Genomic DNA, 24,235 nt, shown 5'->3' on the forward strand with positions numbered 1-24,235 from the left:
TTCCCACCTAAGCAAACATTAAACGCTCTGGATACAGGTGCTTCACAAGACAGAGCTGTACATCATTTTCTGCCTGTTTTATATGGTTTAAATTTTTAAATAATGCCCTTCGAAATACAAAGCTTTGTTTTATGAAGTTTAACTCATTTTTTTTTCTTTCTTTTACCATTTGTGCTTTTAGTGTCAGAGCCACAGACGTCACTGCGGAATCCAAAGACCTTGGGGTACAAGCTCACAGAATGTCCTGGTCTGTCTGATGGCGATGAGTAGAAGCAGCAGCACATAGAGGCAATGTACACACTGGGACACACAGGCATCTGAAACCAAAGCCACCAACTGGAGAACCTGTGCAGGTGCAAGGTGAGCCTCAGGCACAACAGTGTCAGAAATAATTTCCAAAGCAACTGCCATTTTACAATGGAGGAAGCTGCAGAACTTGTCTCATTTGGCTGGTCAGAACACCATCTAGAGCTGTGACATATGCATCTTTTACAGCCTCAGCCAAAGTCTTACATAAGCATTAGGCTACCACGAGTTAAGGGAAATGCCACACAGTGACTGGTCTATATCTATGTAAGTGTCAAAATCGTAAGAGGAGAAGGGGTCACGGACCAGGCAAACTAAGACATGATAGCAGTATCAAATGCTGGCCCATGGGCAGACTCTAGTGAAAAGAGCAAGTAAAGTCTATGTGAGGAAATAGGTAAGGCCTGAAGAAGGGAGAGAAGGGAGAGAGCCTAGGCAGCCGCACTGCGGGAATGTTTATGTTGCTGGGTTTTGTTGTTCCATGACATCATCATGGTGACATTCAGGGACGCTGAGGGAAGACTACTATTTTGTACTTCTGTGAGACTTTTGTAATTACTCTACAAAACCTCACAGAAAAGTTGTGTAATGATAATTTTACTCATTGCAACTAAAAATGACTGAAATTGTCAAAATGTTACATTTTTAATAAAGTTCAAAGATTATATATCTAAATTTCATAATTTGAAAAATCTATGGTGTTTTCCTTCATTAAATAGGTTCAACTAAAGTAACAACCTGCTATGCAGAGCTAGTGATAGGACTTATCAACACCTACAATAAACAGCTCTTATATAAAACCACTTTTAACTGAGATCCAAAGTATGTGATAGCATGTCAATTTTAAAAACATAAGTTGTAGTGAATACACAGTTGGTAAAAGGTCTATAAGAAGTAAGAGGCGTGTGTATCAGTTACTGGATCAAATCATACTGTCTTCACTCTAACTAAAAATTATCAATTTTCCCTTAAACAACAACTGTTTCCCTTCTCTCTTCAAAACATTCTTAGCTTTCAGAGTCCAGCTCTCAAATGCCATGCATGCTGGTCCTGATTAGACCACCATGAAACTGTGAAACGGTGGTTAAAACACAAGGAAGGACATTCCTGTGCTCTGAATTACACAGGCCTGGAAGGCAAACGAGAATCCAGCCTATCTTTTGGGAGAAAATATGCAAACGGCACTTCAGACCTCTTCTGTAACACCCTGTGGCTGGCAGCAACCCTTTGTGAGTAGTGTCTGTTTATGTTACCACCATCTATGTGGTAACATCTATCCAGGAGTCTGTAACTGAACAGTTCCTATGACTTTCAGGCTAATGATAGAAAACATACTGATAAAGGCTCATTTCCATTGTGTACTCTGCACTACTACGGAGCTGAGACAGGAAATACAGCCCGGTTGAGGGCGCGGTTGAAGCTACATGTCAACAGTCCACAGCAATACTAGTTCATTTGACCCCATCTTCCTGGTTTCTTCTGTATGATATAGGAACACTGAGAAACCTCCATGGAAATACTCACCACAGGGAATTTAAAGCTACTGTGCACTTTTTCTTCCTAATGCACACATTCAGATAATATGAAATCTGAGATTCCCCCTACTTTTAGGTTTAACATGGCAAATTCTTAATTAACGGATGTTTTTCAAAACTCCTTTACATGCAGGACTAGACTGTATATTGGAACATTCAAGAAGACAATCATGAATTTGATTCAGCCAGACTCTAGTTATATATCCTTAGGCCACTTAACTACTAGAAGATCATTTTTAAAATCATTAACTGGAACGCAGGCCATCAGAGACTTGTTTTTGAAGATTGAATGGTTTGCTGGGGAGCCTGGCACTATTATTTCTGTTCCTCTTTCTGTCTTTGTAATTATAAAGCATAACTTGATGGCACGGGACTCGAGACTGCAGCACTGCCTCTGGCCACGGGTAGAAAACCTTCAGGATTCGGTCTAGGCTCAGACTTTAGTGAGCAGACTCCGCCTCCCCGGGTTCTGAGAAGGACTGAGTGTGAGCCTGAGAGACAGTGGCAAATGTTCCCTGACAGTACCCACGTGCTGAGCACAGAAAAGAGGTCTCCGCACACTGTGCCGAAACATAAGGACGGCAGCGACCGTCAAGCACAAGAAGCATCAGAGTGCGTAAGGACGTGTCGCTGCAGGGTCCTGAAGGGAGAAGGTTGTTTAATAGAGACGCGCTGAGGAGTGTACGAGTCTGCTTCCCTGATGAGGGAATCACACCCTCACAGACAAACATTCAGGAATGGACGTGCCTGGGGTTTCATAGTGTGAAAGGGCAGGCTGGTAAAACAGCCTTCTGACACTTTTCACTTCTCCACTCGAAGAATGCAGTGCAGTTTTCCTACACTGAGGAACTTGAACAGGCAAGCAAATCAGAAAGAGAGCAAAGAGGAAGGCCAGCTACCAAAATACCAACGGCGCCATGGAGGATGGGGCCAGACGGCTGGCTACAGGGAATACAGATGCCAGGGCGCACATGGGTTTGGAGGAACAAAGACTCTTAGCAGCATTGAAGTAAGTGAGCTGGGGTCGATGACTGCATAAAGATTCCCACCCCTGAACTGTTAATTATTTTAGGAAGTCTTTTGTTAAAGTGAAGAACTAGGAGACTAAAAAACAAGGAATCCAGCCTGAAGGTTAGAAAGAAGAGGAGAGGCTGAAAATTATAGACCTGTAAGTCTAGCATCTATATTAGGAAATAAATTTGAGATGATACTCATGGATGCGCTTAATGATACATGTGGAGAAGTACAATTTAATAGCAGTGAGTCAGCATGGACTTACCCAGGCAATCATGTCAGAAAAGTCCCTCCCCTTTTATGTTGAAGTAATAATTGGTTTTTGTAAAGGAAAACCAATGAAAAACTGTCAGGTAGCTCAGAATTTTGGACTTTTTCATAAAATAAACTATTGTGCAGGATGCCATGACTTATAGCAGGTATCAAACTGACGGCGGGTATGAAAGGAGCCTGTGGAAACAGGACCAGAGCCTTGGAAAGGACTGAGTGTGCAAGTCTCTGTGGACAGGGCGCAGACCTACTGCAGCATGCCTTGGACAATGACATCTGAATGTGGCGCTCACTAAGACAAAGGCAAGTGGGCTGGGGAAGAATACTGAATTTAATTGAAGTACAAATCTGAGTAAAATAAAAAAATGTATAGCTTAAATGGTATACTGAATTAGTTATAGTTAGAAAGGAAGACAAAAGAACACAGGTTGTAATAACAGTCAAACTTTCCATTCCTTTACTCACAACTGCCATGAAATAATGTGGACTAAAATACATCATAAAGAATACAAAGCCCAACTTAGAATATGAAAATCTAGATTTGTAAACATAGCATGGTAAATTCACATCATATTACCCTATACGACAATAATTTAAGGTACTACTTAAGTGAGTATGTCTTAGTATGTAGAAAAAACTAAAATGAGCAAAACCACACACCTGAAAACAGCCCTGTCTTTATAACAGCCTTCCCTTGGCTTCTATACACATACACCCTGTCTTCACCAGCCCTGCTCATGACCCAGTTCAGAGTATCCTGAGCTAACAGTTCCACTGCATGTCTCGTCCAGAGGCTCCCTCACAGATGTCTAAGAAAGCCCAGACATGGGAAACTAGCCTGTATTGAGCACATGGGCAGAGTGAGAGGCAGATAGGTGGCCATCAGCTTCAGCAGCTCAGGATCCACCGGCTGTATTGCCCATGGTTCTGTTAGGACCACAACACAGGACAGTCTTCTACTGACTATAGGAACATGCCCTCGGCCCCATTTCCTTGTTGTGCTGAAATTCTATACCCAGGGACATTTTTCAGTTAGAAAGCTGGGTAACAACCATTCTGTTTTACCTAGAGTCTCTGCTACAGATTTCATTACGTCTGACTTCTCTCCAAGAGGAAGTCTTGCAGCCATACCAGCACTGCTCACCTCCTCTTCCTTGTGGAAAAGGAAAGCTTACAAGCTCCTTAAGGTGCTTGAGTCACCTGCTCAGTCCTATTCTTCCAACCTCCATGTTTTATGGGAAAACGATGGTATAAAGAATACAGCACAACATTTTAAATAATAAAAGTAAGTTTCATCAACTGATAAAAACAAAACCTCAAAAACTCCTCTATCAGTATCTGACTATACTTTAAAAATTTGCTAATAATTTTGATGCTCCTCAAAAATTTTGTTAATTTGCATATGTGATTAAAATTCAGGTGAAAGGGCCTATTACCACACAGAATGGGAAAGGAGCAAGATGAACCTCCACAGAAAACCAGAGACAGACGCCATTAACACTGGCGCCACGGAAGAAGTCACAGAACTGTAGGAACAGCATCACGATGACTGTGGGGAACACCCACGCTTTAATGCTTCCACTCCTTACCTGCATGCAGGTATGCAAGGTCAGGGTTCTCAATGTCAGGATGCTGCTCTTTCAAGTGGTTTCGGAACTCCACGGGGACATTCGTCCCATAGTCACACTTTGGACAGTTGTACATCTTTACACCTTCATGTTTGCCGGTGTGTAAAATGTGTTTGCGGATATTCTCAGCACAGTTTGACCTGTCATGTAAGAAAGGAAACGAAATTAAGTCTAATTAGTGTCACTACATCACAAATGCTGATCCAACTCACCTGGCATAGTCGTTTTTTACACGCAAAGTATATTCCATCTAGGATCTTCACATGGTTAACATAAGTAAGAAGTCCACCTTATGATGATGGCTGTTCCAAAACTAAGGCACCAGGTCCTAAGGTGGTCTTTTCCCTCAGCAGTTCACCTCTGTGTAGAACGAGAGGCACAAAATCCCAGCCTGTACGCTTAATGTCAAATTGTTCTGCAACTGCTTGAACACAGGGCAGCAGGCCACATCAGCAAATGAATGCTACCGAGCTCGGAGCACTCAGGGAACAAAGCCTTCTCAGGTTCTGCCAGGAAATGCTATTCCCTCTATTCACCTTGCTGAGACAGCCTCAAGACAGGAAAAGAACTACAAACAGCCCCTAGATTTGCTCCAATATTAGGGCTATGTGTTGATGCCAGAAAGTTCCCTGTGATGGTGGAGTTTCAGAGGGAGATCGGACACTAGTCAAGGGGCCCACTAGCCAACAAAACCAAGAATGAGTAAGAGACACACACCAGGACTCCTGGGAGACACTGCAGAAGAATGAAATGGCAACCATTCTTAGAAAAAGAGAACCTGAGGCTGAGGAATGATAGCAGAGACACTGTATGCCACACAACAGAAGACCATGAATCACTTTGGTGTTAAATGTTCAATTATATCATGATGCTTGCTTTTCACAGAGAGTATTAGTCGGGAAGGTGAGAATGGTCATAGCCAAGAGGTTTACAGTATGCTTGTGTTAGCCCTCACAGGAAAGGTGGCAGGCAAGGCTGAACATGGAGACCCTCCTTATGCATTCTTACAAGAAGCTGGATCAGGACCCACACGGCATGGAGCAATGCAGGAATAAAACACGAAGAACAGGACTTCACAGAAAGGGAAAGGTATTTTCTCCCACTGTCATAATAATAAACATGAAAAAAATAAGTCGCTCTATGCCAGGGAAAGCTAAAATACTAGAAAGAGAAATGTCAAGATGTTAAAACAGCTAATACTCTAATGCCTGACCCTTTCTATTTTCCAAAAATATTTCAAAATGTATATATAAAAAAGTCAACAGCATGAGAATGGGTGGGAGAGAACAGAAACTACAGAGTTTCCAAGCTAACTCAAGAATGCTTTGGGCTAGGGCTTGGCCAAGGAGCTGTGAAATGTCTCTGAGTGTAGACAGAGTGTGCATGAGTTAGATGACACACACACACGTTTTGTTTCTCTTATACTGTGCTGATTACCGTATTTGTTCTGACCTGTTGCCAATCAACAGTGAAATGAAGAAAAGCACCTGTGTGTACTACACTGCCACCGGCCTAGTAAACAGGACATAGCCACCCAAGTCCTTGAGGGAACACTATGGCTTAGGAAGATGTGATTTCCCAGGCTGACTATGGTATGCTGGAAGGCACTGCACACATAGGAAGCCTGCTCAGAGGAACTGGGTCCCTGTGGGCATGCACTAAGAAGGGCTCCACCTTGCTCGGTCCCCTTCCCATCCTGCTCCTCTGCTTCCTGATCTCCATGAGCTGAACACTTACTTGTGTGTGATGTATGATGTCGGTCCTGTAATGGACCTCAAGCAAGGTCCAGAGCAATGCATCTGGCTAACCTTGGACATTTAACTCCCCAAAACTGTGGGCTCAAATTAATCTTTCCTCCTGCTAAATGGCTTCATTCAGTGGTCATAAATGACATTAGAGTCTATAAGGAACAGTCTGGTGCATGGTTATGATTCCTGTTTGGAAAGCCCTTTGTACTCAAGTGCTCTGGAACAGTGCTTATCCCGTGGTACGTTTCCTGCACAGCACACAGCACAGACTGCAGGACTTTAGAACCTTTAAACATTTTAAAACTTTAATTAACTGTGTAAGGACACCCCATGCTACAATGTGTATGAATGTATGTCTGTGTGCATGTGTGGTCTGTGTGTGTACATTTGTCTCTCTGTGTGTGCATGTGCCTGTGTTTGTATATGTGCATGTGCCTGTTTGATTGTATCTGTTTGTGTTCATGTGTGTGTGTATCTGTGGGTACACGAGCATGTATTTGTGTGTGTGTGTGTGTGTGTGTGTGTGTCTGTAAGTCAGGGAACTTTGTTCTACCATGTTTATCTTGTTCATCCAAATAATGAAACTCAGGCTCCCAAATATACTACCAGGCCATTTCACTGGCCCCCTAACCTCTGACTCTGACGTGGGGCAGTCTATATATGCATGGGTATGATGGAGCCTTAAAGGACATGTATTCTCCCTTCACTAGAGGCTATCAACTAAGAATATAAGGAGTTACCTGCTGTAGTTATGGTGTCTATTAATGTAGGAAATGTCACCACCAAAGGGTTATTCCATTTATACTTCTACATAACAGGCCGTCATCAAAGCAGGTCAGAGCAGAGCCCTGGAGGCAGGAGTGAGGTCATGGAGGGGTGCTGTCTCCTGTTCTGCGCCCTATGGCTTGCTCAGGCCACTTTCTTATAAACCCCATACAATCTGTGTAGGGGTGGCACCTGCCACCTGGATGGAACCCTTCGACATCAATCACTGAGTGAGAAAAAGACCCCACAGGCTGGCCTAAGGCCAGTGGATTGTGTCTCCCTTTTCTCAGATACCACTAGCTTGTGTCAAGTCGACAAACAAACAAATGAACACAAGCCAGGACAATTAATCTTTGTCACTCTAAACCAAGCAGTACTATTAACAGAACATTCCCTTTCTTGCTTATCCCCAAGATGCCATGTTAATCTTAGCATCACAATATAAAACATGGTGTATTTTCAAAAGTCCCATGGTCTTTAACAATTAAAAAACTAGATGTTCATTCTCTTTACTACATGCAAAGTCTCTCTCAAATTTCAAACCCTCTCAAAAATGCCTGATGTCTCTCTAAAATGTCCAATATCTCTCTAAACTGTCCAGTCTTCTTAAAGTTCCAAAGACTTTAAAAGGTCAGCTGTTCACCTATGATCTCCTGTAAAATCAGAAAGTCACATTAAGTTTGTTTTCTTTTTCCGTCAAGAAAGAACTGGAGCACTGTCACAATCAAATCAGAGCAAACCAAAGCCGAACGGCAAATATCTCCATGTCCAATGTCTGGCTTTCTCTCATGATTTTCTGCAGTCCAAGGGGCATGGGAGCCAACTTGTCTGGTTCTGCTCTTCACAGCACACTCAGCTTGTCTGCCCCCTCACACTGCCCCTCCACAGCTGCTGCCCTTGAGTGTTATCTCTTCATATTAACATTTCTAAAGTCCTGGGGTTCTGTGCAATGGGGCTGTACCTTCACCACCTGCCTCTCCTGGTATATGTCCACGGAGCTGGCACAAGGTGGCAGACCTCCATCCTGGGGCTTCTACTATACCTGTTGCAGGATCGGATGTAGGATGTTTCTTATGTTAAAGGAGAAGAGATTTTAAGTTTATAGCTCATACCAAGAAAGAAACTAAGTGAAACAATGTACTTTTGAAATCTACACTTATGAAATATCCACCGTCAAATGAAGAGGGAGCTTCAGAGTAACAACTAATCTCAGGACTTCTGACAAACCAGAGACTTCACAATGAATTCCAGATACAGGGCAACATAGACCTCAAAAACCACAAAAGTACTTAAAAGTGATTTAAATGAACATAGGCAGTAAATATCTAAGGAACGAACCTCACTATATAACAACTGAGTGCGAAATTGACCTAAATTACCCTACAGTATTCAAAATCAAGAAAAGTTTGGAGTGGAGATGGTACACTCATATGTGTGAAATATAAGAAATATAATCCATGTAGTATGTGTGTGTGCCTACATGTGTGTGTGTATTTGTTAAGTTGCATATATATAAAATTATTTTAAAGTGGCAATATTACTTTGAACTACTGAGTGCCCAAATTATGTTTATAAAATAAACACACATACATACTCTTTACATGCTAATAATCTGCATTTTTCTATAAGGACCCTGGAGAATATGTTATCCCCTCTCTCCTTCAGTTTGAGAGTCAGTACACTGAATTCCAAAGTGATGTTATTAGCAGGCATTGCTTCTCTGAGCACACGTGTGCAAGGACATCAGCTGCTGCACTTCCTCGGCTCTGTAACACAATGTAAATGCCACAGACAGCCAATCAGTCTGCTCTCCATACTGCATTCCATCGTACACTAACAAACTCCCATCTCACTGCACACAGTATCTGCTATGTGGAAAAATACTGATTTAGAGAGGAAAAAAGCCTCTGCCTTTTATTCTGACAGAAAGTGAATGTTATCTATGATAAAGGTTGAGATCATAAAGTCAAATATAAACTTCAGCACACAAATACTGCAAAATTCTACAAAAACCCTAAATATAAGAAAATGTACTGGAAATAATACATAAAGCTGTAAGGAAGGTTAGAAAGCCCTCCCCAGAATGCTCTGTTCTCAAGAGGCCAGCAGATGCTAGGAAATGCTATGAGCACAAAAGCAGGGAGGGAGGAGGGAAGCACTGCATACTGCATTCTATCATGGAGACAGTACACAGGGCAGTCCGTTTCTGAGGTGTCACCTTCAACATGTTTACTCGGAGTGCTCACATGTACAGCGCAGGAGAAGCCTTTGCTGCTCTTGCTGAGTTGCCAGCTCCCACATGGCGAATTACAAGTGTTCATAAATCCAGTTTGAGGGAATCTGGGTCCCGTTTTGAACCGTTGCAGGCACTGCATGAATGAGGTACACAGTCATACATGCAGGCAAAGCACTCATAAAGTAAAGATAAATGCAAACATCTTAAACACTTCAGACTGCCATGTCTAACAAGGAACCTGTCATAGATGTTCAGCATATAAATGTCACTCAGAGTACTGAGCCATGGACATCATGGAACAAATGGCGAGCACGGAGAGAAGACTGCCATCTGCAGAGCGAAGATTCACTTCACAGTGAACAATGGGCTGTGGAGTCAGAGGTGAGCCAACAGCAGGTTATATGAAAGGAATGGTCAGTACCTTCTTCCTTTCCTCCCAGCCCTCCTTCCCATTCCTCTTTTATTTTACTTCTGTATTAATTAACTTTTCTTCTTACCACTGCCCTGTGCTGCCCTTAAAGTTCAGGAGATACTTTTACTTAGACTCTCAAGTAACTAAGTGAGAGCACAGGTGCACACGCTGGGGGAGACCATTTATTACAAAGTATCACTTTGCAAACACAATTCTACAAGGCCAGCTTACTAGATCTATCTATGTGAGGCTATAGTAGTTTATGATGTAGTTTACAGCACCTGAGATGATCTCAAAGTATTGAGACAGGTCAACTTCATGACAGGTTTCAAACTGGCAGTGTAGGAAACCAGGCCTAAGATCTGGGCAAGTCCCAGCAACTCAGTTACTAAAAAACAAACAAACAAACAACAACAACAACAAAACCCATAGAACCCGGGCTTCAGGCAGCTAGTCAGAAACTATCCCACCATTAGAAGCTGCCCTGAGAAGCAAGGACAATGGGTCAGCAACAGTTTCCAGCCCCTAGAGGTAAAGTAAGATAAGGACCACCTACCCCAGAATCCCCTAATTATCCCATTGATCTACTTGCCTGTCTCTGTATCAATACCAAGCAGTTTTTAATCACCATTTCTCTGTAATACAGCTTCAAGTCAGGGATGGCAATTTCCCAGATTTTCTTTCATTGTTTTTTTTTTTTTTTTTTTTGTTATTCCAAATGAATTTGCAAATTGCTCTTTTTAACTCTATGGAGAACTGAATTGGAATTTTGATGTGGATTGCACTGTCTTTGCCAGGATGGTCATTTTTACTATAGTAATCCTGCTAATCTATGAGAATGGGAGATCTTTCCATCTTCAGAGATCCTCTTTGATTTCATTCTTCAGAGACTTGAAGTTCTCCTCAAAGGTCCATCTACCAAGATGAACTCTCAATTCTGAACATCTAAACTCCAAATGCAAGGGTACCCACATTCATAAAAGGAACTTTACTAAAGCTTAAAGTATACATTACACCATACACAATAAAAATGGGAGACTTTAACACCCCACTCTCATCAATGGACAGGTCATGGAAACAGAAACTGAATAGAGAGAGACACAATGAAACTAACAAAAATTATGAACCAAATGGATTAAACAGATATCTATAGAATATTTCATCCTAAAACAAATGAATATACCTTCTTCTCAGCACCTTACAATACATACCTTCTCCAAAAGTGTCCATGTAATTGGTCACAAAACAATCCTCAACAGATACAAGAAGATCCAAATAATCCCATGGATCCTCTCAGATGCATGAACTAAGGCTGGTCTTCAGTAAGAACAAAAACAACAGAGAACCCACATACACATGGAACAATGTTCTATACAATGACATCTTGGTCACAGAAGAAATAAAGAAAGAAAGTAAAGACTATTTAGAACTTAATGAAAATAAAGGCACAGCATAGCCAAACTTACAGAACACAATGAAAGCAGTACTAAGAGGAAAACTCATAGCTCTGAGTGCCTCCAAAAAGAAACTGGAGAAAGCATACACTAATAGCTTTACAGTACACCTCAAAACTTTAAACAACAAAAAAAGCAAATACACCCAGGAGGAATAGACAGAAAATAGTCAAATAGAGGGCTGAAATCAACCAAGTAGAAACAAACAAACAAAAAAAAAAAAAAAAAAGAATCAAGAAAACCAGGTGCTGGTTCTTTGAGAAAAATCACAAAACTGATAAACCCTTAGCCAGACTAAAGAGGGCACAGAACCAGTATTCAAATTAACAAAATCAGAAGTGTAAGGGGAGACATAACCACAGAAACTGAGGCAATTTTAAAAAAAGTATCAGATCCTATTGCAAAAGTCTATATTCAACAAAACAGGAAAATCTAGAAAAAAAATGAACAATTTTCTAGATAGATTCCAGGTATCAAAGTTAAGTCAGGACCAGATAAACCATCTAAACAGTCCCATAACCCCTAAAGAAATACAAGCAGTCATTAAAAGTCTCCCAATCAAAAAAAGCCCAGGACTAGATGGGTTTAGCTCAGAATTCTATCAGACCTTCAAAGAAGACCTAATACCAATATTCTTCAAACTATCCTACAAACTAGAAACAGAAGGCATACTACCCAACTCATTCTATGAAGCCACAATTATGCTCATACCTAAACTACACAAAGAACCAAGAAAGAAAGAGAACTTCAGACCAACTTCACTTACAAATATTGATGCAAAAACGCTAGCTGCTTTTGCATACAATCTGACTTCGGAATGTTAATCCTTAATAGACAATGAACCCTTACAGTATTTTCTTTGAAATATCTTCTGCAATAGTAAATTTTACCTGGAGAATGTTTTCTATTATTTTCCTTTAAATTTATGAAAAACTTCCCCGACTTTGTTACTTTTCTGTCAAATAGGTGAATTCTTATTAGACCACTGCTATGATTTTTTTGCCTTTTATAAATTATAGCATTTTGAAGTATGGGTCTTCCATTTCTCCATTTAATTCTGTTATATGACATAGGTCATATGTCATGAGTAAAATCGAGCAGGGAAAAGAAATTTGCCAGGGAGCTGAGTGGCAAGTGTGTGTCACATAAGACTGGCTCTGCTCAAATGCCTGAGGAGATGGGGTCCCCGCTGCTGGGTGAGGCCATAAGACTGGCTCTGCTCAAATGCCTGAGGAGATGGGGTCTCCGCTGCTGGGTGAGGCCTGAGGAGATGGGGTCTCCGCTGCTGGGTGAGGCCATAAGACTGGCTCTGCTCAAATGCCTGAGGAGATGGGGTCTCCGCTGCTGGGTGAGGCCTGAGGAGATGGGGTCTCTGCTGCTGGGTGAGGCCACTGGGTAAGTATCCAATTAGACAGCACGCCTACTTTTTGAGAAGGTGACAACTATTTTGCTTTCTATATTGTTCAAATTTCTTTACTAATTTCTATCAACTCAAAGTGATCTTGATTAAAATGCTTACTAAAACTTTACTTAGCCATAAACTCGGCAACTGCCTGTGAGGTATACTGTCCACCACATCACAGTTAATCTTGTTGCATAACATTTATTTCCCACATTAACTTCAATTGAAATTATTATTCATTCAAATGTCTGCTAATGGTATCTACAACCAGTGAGAGGATACTTAACCTCATTACCTCATTTCCATCTTCCATACCACTGAGAAACAATACAAATCACAAAGAAGAAATGGCAGGTGCTAGGACACCGAGTATTCTTTCCTGTTAGAAACCCAAATTCCACATTCAGGACTTTGTACATTTAAAATTACATGTAAGTACTTTGGGGACAGTATGCACACCATGTGTGTGGTGCCTGAAATACCTCAGTAAAGAAGAGTAAACCCTGGAAAGATTTCACTCCCAGGATTCCTCTATCCCCTGGCAGAAAACACACTGCACCAAGATCCCCACTTCCAAATTCCGGGAGCATCATCAGTAAAATGGAGAGGAAAGAACAACCCCCTGTGAAAAAGAGCAGGCGAGCTTTTGATCCAACTGAAGCCTGTTGAAAATGGAGCTCAGATGTCCTACGATATGCAATGATGCAGAGCCATTCCAAGTAACTGTGGGAAGCAGAGAGTGGGGTCGTCCTTCCGTGACTTGGGCAAGAGGACCTGTGGGTCAGAGAAGTCTGCCATCTGTGAGACAGTCTATGCATCCCTTTACAGTGGAGTCCAAACACTTCAAGCTGTTGCTCTCTGTGTATCTCAAGGGGAGAAAAGGGCTACTGCATGCAGAATGCCTTCCCCACTAACCTAAACAGGACGACATCTAAAGTAGACAGAGCACTGCTGTGTGAGGTTCAGAGTGCGGACCTATGAGGTCCACGTCTTTTCACTATTCTGCCTATGGCACTGACGGCCTAAAGCTGCTGTTCACTGTTGTGTTACTACTCTTCATAAAAGTATAGACCACGGATGCTTCATGCCTGCATATCAACCTGCACGGATGCTTCATGCCTGCATATCAACCTGCACGGATGCTTCATGCCTGCATATCAACCTGCACGGATGCTTCATGCCTGCATATCAACCTGCACTGATGTTTCATGCCTGCATATCAACCTGTTTTAGAGCTCGACTGTTTTTCTCCTTGCTTTCCATTTACAGCACGCATATGAAAAAGTCTATAGATGCAGCTTAGTGAGGGGCATGTCAGCACGAGAACAAAGAAACAGACAACTACTACACAACCCACCTGAACTACATAATCTATTTACAAATTTAGTTTAAAATAAGCCACCTAAAGCACAATATTTTCCAATTCAAAAAATTAAATATATACACGCATGTAAGTGAATAAAGGATAATTTACTAGAATTTTCTAACTGAAAGTTTTATGAACTTAATAAGTAAAAATGTTATTAAGCTTATTATTTTATTTCCTAATATATTTGATAGTCTGGGCCAGAGCATAGCTTTATATGGGACAGTTTAAAGATATTTAAGGGGAAAAATTACCCCCCCCCAAAAAAAACCCCTGCCAAACAGTAATGGCTGGCACGCATGCAGAGAGCTGAGTGTAATGGGAGGCCCAGCAGGGCCTGAGCACATAAAGCATCTCAGAGCCGTAGATTTACATAAGCTGTGTGTGGGCATGGAGCTACCATTAAAAATTAGCCACTACTTAAATGGCTGAAGGAGGGCCAATCCTTCACACTGGGGACAACCAGGAACTGGAGACTAACTAGCCAGTACAAGCCTGGAGACAGGACACTACCTGAAAGAAAATTCACACTGGCTCTGTTTTCAAATTTGTGTAGTACACAGCCACAGTGAACACTGAACTTACTTAGCTGTGGAAAGGCCGTTGAAGAAATCTTTCCCTAGTTCTAATGCTGTGGCTTATAAAAATATACTTGCCAAATATCAAGCTTAGGATGAATTATCCATTAATTTTACTATTTTTTATAAAGAGGAAAGAATTTTTTTTTTACAATTCTAAAGTTCAGTGATTAGCTCCGAAGAAGAAAAAGGTAATTGAAAGAATCAATAATGACCAGAAGCACTAAATTATCTAATAATCTATGTCGAGTTGCACAAAAATGCACTCTGTAATACATTTAAAAATAATAACCGGTTCATTTCAACCCTGCACACAATGCTTCCCTTTGTCCCTTGTAAGTCTCTCAAATGTCTTATTTTAAAGGAATATATAGTAGTCCCGGAAGACATTCTCCCATTTCTATTCTCTCCGACTCCTGCGAGCCCTTGTTCTGTGTGATAAGGCAATCTCCTCCGGGATCTGAGCTGTGTAGTTTCGCACCACGAGTGACAAGGACTCGACTTGAATAACTGCTGTGCGCAGGTTGTAATTATGTCAGCTGGAGTGTTGAACAAGGGGACTGATTAATGTGAGCCCTGGCCCAGGCGCAGTCCCTATCAAACCCTCCGTGCGGGCCAGCAGTGGGGACGGGTTAAAGCAGAAAGACAAAACATGCAGCATCCTCCATGATAGATGAATTGCTCCAACGGTCTCAGGCAGATGTTCCCGGACAGTATAATATACAATTACTCTGCCTTATCACCTTCCCAGGGACAATAAAGCTTCCTCCTTCTATAGCTCATGTGAGTGAAGGCAAAATTAGTTTTACTTTTACCGCACTGACTCACTTATCATGTTGCCTTGATTGTGCTTTTACAGCTAAAGAAAACAGAGATTCCACTTTTAAACTCTAAAGAAAAAGACCTTAAAATAAAGCTGAAACCTTGTTTGGAGCCCCTTTCCCATCAGGGACACACTGCTTTAAAGACTGCGAGGAAGAGACGGGAGCAGAGAAACAAGCACGAGCGCATGTGCAGCTCCAGCCGGACTGCATAGTCAGTGCATCTGTGACAGCGGTTTCCAATACCACCCAGAAATCATTAATTGGAAAGAACACAATCAAACATCTGTGTCCGGATCCGGGCCTATTTCTCAGGGAGACTGGAGCACAGCTCCTGGATCTGAGTTGATCTCCATGACACAGGTGCACCCCCTTTCCTCATCCTTCAGACCTCTGCTCCGGAAGGCTGCGCTCACCAAGGAGGAGGACACTTGGTTTTGCAGCCATTTTAATAAAACACAGTGTCAGGGCCATTCTACTTCTGGAGAAATATATTTTCCATCATATTTGTAATTACAAAAATGTGTGTGCAGTTATACAAAACAGAATCCTCACATCAGGCAAAGGGAAATGGGCCCTTGAGTTCTAAAGCTTATACCTTGTTGTAAGTTAAAGCTACAAACTGATGTCCAGCCCAAAGTGGCTCATGCTGGTCATATTTATAAGACCAATTATAGGACAAAATGGCAGATGCTTCAGAATCAAAGGATACCTATACGTGTGACTGAATGCACAAGCAACCAACATCAGCCTGTGGGGTGATGGAGGTGACTTATTCCCACTGTTTAGTGGTTTAATACAACTGACACCAACACTCGGCCATTATCATGCACTCTAAGTCATGAAAACAAATCATGCCCCTGCCTCACCCTGACGAGTGATGTCTCTGGTTTCTCTTTCCATATTATACAGTCACTAAGTCCCATGCCCGGAATATCCTTATTTTATTTCTCTTGGAATGACAGACCCCAGCCAAGGTATTTGTTCCTAGAAAAAGCAGTTTGAGGAAGCCAGGGGTCAATTTAAAAATAATGTTCAAAAGATTTAGCACAATATAACCCGAATATATTACACTTCTCATTGGCAAAGATGTTTTATGATGTTCCAGTAATTACTTGGAAACGGGCAAGCAGAGAAGAGGTGGGCAAAGTGGACCAGGTTGTAAATGTATGAAGAAGTGTCATTACAATAAACAACTGTACACTGCACTTGCCTTATGATATCATCGGAGTGCTCTGTTAGATTTACTGACCTTAGAAAAACTGAAACATTAGCACAAATGATTCCGAATAAGAAAGAAAAGATGCCGTATTTTGAAAGTACATTTAAATGAGTGTTCATTAAAGGATCACATAGAACTGTTAGGTAGCAGCAAGCAAAATCTTACAAGTTAAATAAATACAGTTAAAGCCTTCTGTATAGATGCAAGGAAGGCTACAGAAAACGTGCGCATTGCCGTGGGTGCAATGGGAGGATGGCACAGAACCGTACCCCCTCCATGCCAAGTCTGTGGTTTCGTATCTTTGAACTCTACAGTGTCACATTTGGTGCTGTGTGGTATCTCACAGTATCTGAACGCCACAATACAGCTGCTCAGAATGCAACTAAAGCAAATCAAGTTCCAACCTGTGGCCAGAGTAGCTGCTGTCCTGGGACCCCATTGCTCCTGCGCTGGATTCCCCTGTCCAATGACTTACACTTGGTGTGCTAAGCCACTCTATGTTCAAACAACTGAAGCTGGCTGGCTACCCTCTGTATCTAGAGGCTCAGAAGCAGGCTCCAGGCTCACCATCCAATCCCTGCTTGACGCTCTCATTCCTGCAGCCCTCCCCCACCCACTTCTATCCAAGCTCTGGCTGGCTGTCCTCTCTGCTGACTGATTCACTCCTATCTTTCCCAGGGTCCCTTTCACTGCCACTGCTGCCAGCAGGTTCCACAATGATCTCCTGCGAGTGTGGGAAAGGTGTGTGTTCCAGATCACACTTCCTGTCACGTTCCTAAAGAACACTTCTCCATGAGAGGTCTCAGGGATGACTCACTCCTGGGGAGCTCCAGCCCTGAAAGACAGACTTCTTTTCTCTGCTGCCTGTCAGTCTCTTCCAGTCTTCAGGTGGCTCCTGACTTGGCTCCTTTGCCGCCTCCCTCCCACCTCAGTCACTTCCCCATTCATTTTTGTACCCCACTACATCTGATGGTCTAGGGCCTGGAACAGCGCTCACTGCCCACAGACGCCGGCCAACACTGCCATTCTCGCCACGCCCGTCCACTCTGGTGAGCACAGGGCCAGTGCCCAGGTACCTCTTAGTTCTCCTTGCTACACAATTTCCTTCATCTTACAACACAGGCTTGTTGGAGAGCAAAGACAACTTGAAAATGAAAAAAGAAAAAAAGCACACTTCAGGAACACAGTACAACAGAATTTTATGTAAACAACAAAAAAACTAACTTTCTGAGTTTGTATCAAAACAAAATTCTTAAGTTAAAATTTCAACCCTTCTCCACATCAAACATTTTAAGCAAAGAAACAAATCACATTATTTAACTAAAGGTTTTAACATGTACAATGTTTTCTTCCAACAAAAAGCTCTGATTTGTTTCTAGTTACACGTTAACACTGAAGAAACAAAACAGCGGGACCATGAACACATAACAAGCTTTCATTCCAAACCACAGGGAGCAGCTTCCATGACAAGGCAGGGTAGAGGGAAGATGGCGGCTGCCCAGCAGGAGTCCAGGAAGTTTACAGAGTTGGGGGAAAATATCAGATGAGGAGTTACTTACAGAGCACTAAATTTTAGCTTGTTTAAACTATGCCTCACTTGAAGCTATAAAATAAATGATAATGTTAGGCAGCTTTTAAGTCTAGACCATTTTACAAACAGAAAAAATAAAGTTGGAAAAACAATAGAGTTAGTGCTATATTCTTCTAAAGAAAGAAAATGGTGGTCCAAGAATGTAGAAGAGAAGGCACTGCCTTTACAGAAGTGCCTAAGTAAAAGTCCACATATCCGCGAGCTTGGTCATCTTCATCTAAAAAAAAAACGGAGTTCAATCCATCAGAAGAATGGCTCACATAGAAAGTTGGTCTAATCCTGTCTTATAAAAAGGATTCCCAACCGTTTTTAAACTTGAATATTTTCTTTTTTCCCCCCTCTACATGATGTTTATGTAGGTCCCAGAGAGATATTTCAGAATAGGATGAAACAAAGGAGTTGGAAACAGAATGATGTTTGGCATCCTAGCATTCCAAATGATATCCTGAAAATGGTCAACTTTCAAAGCACAGCAAAGCTACCATTTCTTTTAGTGAGGGTCAGGGTGACAGTACTGCTATCCACAGTACTCAGACTGCTGTCAGCTTCTCCATGGAGTTACCAGTGTGCGCCTAATAAGCTTCACGGCCTGAACTTTCTAACTGCTGGGGATACAGGTAGTTACACAGGAAAGTGTTTTCTTTGTGATAATAACCCTGGTGGTGTCTGAGGAATAAGTTATTATGCAAGAGACTATTGCCCCAAAAATATTTTCTATTTTTTTCATCTCTAAGGCCTTTCTTCCTATCACAATACATGCAGATATATTTAACTACCACCCTAGGGACTGTCCATAGTAATTCCTTGTAGAAAGACCATCCCCAAAGATAGCGTTGGTCCTCTATTAATGACTGAAATTGGGATTCAACAACAGTAGGTTAAATAAACATGTTTATCTAGATTCTACTTTAAGAGATAGCAGAGGGAGTGTATGGTCACTTTGTGATGGCAATGGCTCATCTAATTAATCTGTGATCTCAGCGATTCGGTAGCTGCATCAACAAGCAGAACCCCTCACCTGTGCTGATAAACAAAAGATGGCAAGGCACAGCTTCTTCCTTAAAGAGAAACAGGCAATTTGTAAACCACAATGTCATGGAATCTACTATATAACTACACGTATCGCTTTTTAACATTTATTGCAATTTTGGAATAAAAGAATCAATATTAACCCAAGTGCAGGGATAAATCAGGGAGTGCACCAGCATCTGGCCTGCCAAGGTGCAACAGACATTAAAGTCTATGGGTTCGTCTGCTTTAGCCAGGACAGAGAAGTGTGCATAAGACAAGCCACCCACGAGGACAATGTCAGACAAAACAGGACAGAAGATGCAAAAGCAAGCTAACACCGCACAACTAGAAAGAGAGGACAAGTGAAAGGGACAGAGGCGAGGGGCACAGACTGCCTCCCTCAGGAGGACTCAGCTTCTGTACACATTAGGAAAACAGAAGAGCAAGGGCGACGCCACATCCACAACCTCTGAGACCGTTTCTGGAGGGGAAAATTATGCAGACACTGGTTTTATTTTGTGAAGGATTACATAAGAAAAGTCTACCAACACGTACCAGAAACTTCTACCCACATAAAACTCCTCCTCCTCAGACAAATGGTTGGAGAATCTTTAAGCAGTAATTTTTCACTACACAGCCATTTTCCTGTGATGGGCTGAAGTGTGTACAGGGGGCAGGCAAGCAAGGGCAACCCGGCTGCAGGAGAGTACTACCCAGAGTCCGACTGACGCCTGGTTTCCAGAGAAACCCTGTATGAGGAAAGCCTCACCTTTCCATTGCCCACCAAGAGTATGAGCTCAGCTTTCTAGTCTTTCAGCATCGTGTAGTGTGAGCTATGGAGCAGGTCAGAGCACTGCAGAGCAAGAGGAGCAGGCGTTCGTCACGCAGTGAGCCGGTCAAGGAGCCGTCTACTTCATGCCAAGAAAAGCCACTCACACATCCCTGTGATCTCAACAGGAGAAACTATTTTCATCTTAATTAGTGGAACTAAACAAAGAGCTTTAAATGTAAGTCATGTATAATATTAATGACAGATATTTTCATTTTATAATTTTATGACTATTGTAATTTTATTAACAACTAAATAAAAAATTAATGCTAACTACAATTTATTCTACAAGAGTTGTATGATTCACTTTGCATGTCTAATTTCATTTTTTTCTCTTCTTTACAATCATCTTTCCCTTCTTACTATTCAGGGGCAAATCTAAGCAGCACAGGAAACCGCGGGAAGGAAAATAGGAACTCTCTCAAGACCTGATCCAAAAGGGGAAAATTATCCCCTGTGGACTTTGTCTCTCTAACTCAGGATGCTGCAGAAACAAATCCCAGACATGAAAAATGAATCCTGCTGGATGCTGAACTTGTGGAGACACAACGCCAATGAGCATCTGCCTTATATTTGAAATGTGTGACACTGTCTTAAATGGCTGTTATCATCAATGAGCTAAAACGGTTTGCTAATTGATATTATTTTATTAAAATGTCTGTTTCAGAAATTAAAATGAAATTTCAAGTGGAAGATCATAAAGCTGTATCTTGATGACTTTAAGATACAAGGTTATGTATCTTAAAATATCTCCCAAAACATTTCAAGTTATAATTAAAGGTAAAGCAGATTTTACCAAGTGAAAAGTATTTATCCCCTAAAGTTTCTAGTATGAATTCCAACTCCAAACCAGCAGCCAAACTGTTTCACTTGGCCACAGGTGTAAGTACCTGGCCAGTCCTCCTGCTGGAGCACAGAGAGCCTAGGATGCACAGGAAAAGCCGTCTGCTGCCGGAGCTGCAGCTCTGTGAGGGAGAAGGGAACAGGAACTGTCCTCCACCCCTTACTCACACAAGAAAGATGCACTTGGGGCAGGAAACTAATGTGCCAAACACATCTCCAGAAAACCTTGGCCAAGGTTGCAAATCAGTCATCAGTAAGAAGATGGAAGGTAAAACATATTTCCAGAGTTAGCAAAGACAATCATGAGTCCTGAATGTGAGGTGAGAATTAGAAATTTACTGACTAGCTTTATGACATACAATTATTAATTTTGGGGGGAATAGTTTCATGCTGTGAATTAAATAATTTGTGCATAAACTAAAATACAAAAGACTATTCTAGAGAACAAAGGGATGGATAATGGTAATAGAGCTAAGAGGGAAATTTCCAGGGAAAAATTGAAGCATTGAGCTTATTTTAATTTCAACAGACGCACAATAAAATAGCTTTAAATTTGCCTTCTACATGTTACCAAATGAGTCTTCACGTGCTCAAGAGTCTCCTTTACTCTACAGAGCAGTGTGACGAGTTAAGTCTTCTATCTGTTGTTCACATTTCCTGCAAAATTCTTAAAGAAATAAAAGAGAATCTAATAGGATGGTAAGCTTACAAACAAAACCAGTGTCAGTAAGTCTACTCTCATCTGCCAACACGTAAGTGAAGGGAAAGCAATCTGGATAGTCAAGATCTGATGGCAAGGAGAGATTTTACACTGTGTAAAATGATACTATGCCACATGAAAGGCTGGGCTGGTTTTTGATAATAGAAAGATGACAATACAGAACAAAAGGAAAGAAAATATAGAAAAATGTTGACTGTTTCATTTTTGTGTAAATACAAGTCTAAGAATCTGCTACATAAATAATACAATAGGACCGTGGATTATGTGTCTAAATTTAGGCTCTGAAATTATAATGTATAGCAATTAATGATGAAAAGTTATGAAGTTGTGATGGAATACACTGATGGATAATGGATGAGACTTCTGGATATTTTACAGGAAAAAGCAGCAGAAAGGGATCCATGTTTATATCTAAATAGAATGAGATGTCATTGCCTAAATTAATAATGCAAACTTGAAAAATAGCCCCAGGTTCAAAAGACCAATTATAAAATTCTTTTGTAAACAAATCTACACTCATATTTTTCATGAATAATTTTAACTAGTAGTATTATTGCACTAATGTTCAATTTATAAAATGAGAAATATAATTTCAAATACAATTTAAATATCATTTCCATTTCTAATGACTGTTAACTTCCTTGCAGACGATAGTTAATACTGGCAAGGAAGCACAGAGGACAGGAACAGTATTCATCTACCTACATGAAGCAAACAATGTACGTGGGAGAAGTGTTTAATATTGGACTGGTAGATGTTGTGAGGGGAACAGGTGAACATATGGACTTTTTGAGAAGCATGTGATCACCATGGGTCCTACTGTGGGGACTCATGGGGTGCACATGGGAAGCGGCCATATTCTTTCATACTCTTTCTGGGTTTTCCCAGTAAGAAAATAAAAAAGCTGTGGAAACCTCTACAGTTCTTTCTTAACTCTTAACATCATGGGATTTAATACATCTTTAAACTCTCTTAATATTAATGTAATGATTCACTAGTAAGAGGCAAGCACAGTATACAGAAGAATAAAGCTTCTGAGTGACTAGAAATGCTTCAAACCATTTACTTTGAGAAAATAAAATCATATAAATGTTTTACATGAAGACAAAATTAACCTTTACCACAGACAGGAAGTATTTTTAAAAAATGACTTAGCGATTTCTAGGTGAAAGTGTGCTGGACGCTAATTCTTGGGAGAACACCATTACCCTGGCAGACATGCAGTAGGCACGCACTAGCTACTGTAAAGCAGCGATGCCATTGCATGGGACAAGTTGCACAGAGACCACAACTACGTAGTGACTTTAGCAAAATGTCCAACACTTCCGAATTGAGGAATCAGAAGTATTTGGAAATACACCTGAGCATGAAAACATCACAAGTCTACCAAAGTGTGATGGTGATAAAATAAGGCATTTGAACGACAGACCTTTCTGGTAGTGTTAACAAAAGCATTCTTCAGTGAAGATCTAAAGATTTCTTCTGAAAAGTAATGACCAACCAACAGGTTTTGAAGTAGGCATATTCAGCACAAGTGCCTCAGAGCAGCGTAGACATGAGACTCCTAATATAGTGATTATTATGACTCGTGTGGCATGTTACAGGACAGTGACTTTCACGTGAGGCACTCTGAAACTGTAAAATGTCTGAGCAATTATATAAAAAAATCGAAATTGTATTTAATAATTTCTAAGTATTGTAAAAAGTGCTGAAACCTCAATCAACATGGATTATAGAAAAATTTCAACACACATCAGACATGCAGGACACGGAAGCTGTAGCTGTGTCTGAACGTCAATGAGACTGACAGTGAAATAAGATGTCTCACCAAAGTACAAAGCCAATGGGAAACACACATTTAGGTCTACTATATACTCCCCATGTCAGGCTCTGCCGAGGTTCCACCTTCTTAGACTGTGGCATCAATGAACTTGGAGTGTGGAGTCCCAAAGTCTAGTGAACACCCAATGTCTTTATGATCCGAGCATATATCCCACAAAAACAAAGAAAACCAGAATCAAGCTCACAGACAGCCCAGGTATTTCTGCAACATGTGCCAAAGTTATATATGATGATATCACTGCAACCATGTTGCTGAACACACAAGAGCATGCAGCACGCTCAGTCCTGCTCACACAGGAGCACGCTTAGTACGGCACACGCCTTCACTCCAGACAAGAGACTTCAAATGCTTCATGCTGAATTTGAGACTACTGCATATTTACACAGCAGTGTTGTGTTCAAACAAGTCTTTTAACTATCATAGAAACATAATGGTCTAGTTAAAAAAGACTCCTAATATTTTTCTGCTATTAGTCCTACACATAAAAATATTAAATTAAAATATCTTTGCATGATATAGTGTTGCAATGTTTGGTTTTAGAAACAGCTATTTGAATTATGGACTAAAATGTCATAAAACACAAATTTTGGGGTGAGGCTGAGCAGAATTCCCAAAGGTCCTAACCATTGCTTTCCATTCT

At 41.2% G+C, this 24,235-nt stretch overlaps 1 protein-coding gene across 1 annotated transcript in view; it reads right to left on the reverse strand.

Annotated features, from left to right (window-relative positions):
• Window positions 1-24,235, reverse strand: part of ZNF407 (zinc finger protein 407) — a gene marked incomplete at its 5' end in the record, with an annotated part of 322,142 nt that overhangs the window by 98,968 nt on the left and 198,939 nt on the right. Inside the window, one exon of the mRNA XM_080920027.1 lies at window positions 4,715-4,893. Coding sequence (XP_080776153.1) covers window positions 4,715-4,893 — 179 coding nt within the window. The remainder of the gene's footprint in view (window positions 1-4,714; window positions 4,894-24,235) is intronic.

The sequence above is a fragment of the Micromys minutus genome (assembly GCF_963924665.1).
Source record: "Micromys minutus genome assembly, chromosome: 8".
NCBI lineage: Eukaryota > Metazoa > Chordata > Mammalia > Rodentia > Muridae > Micromys > Micromys minutus.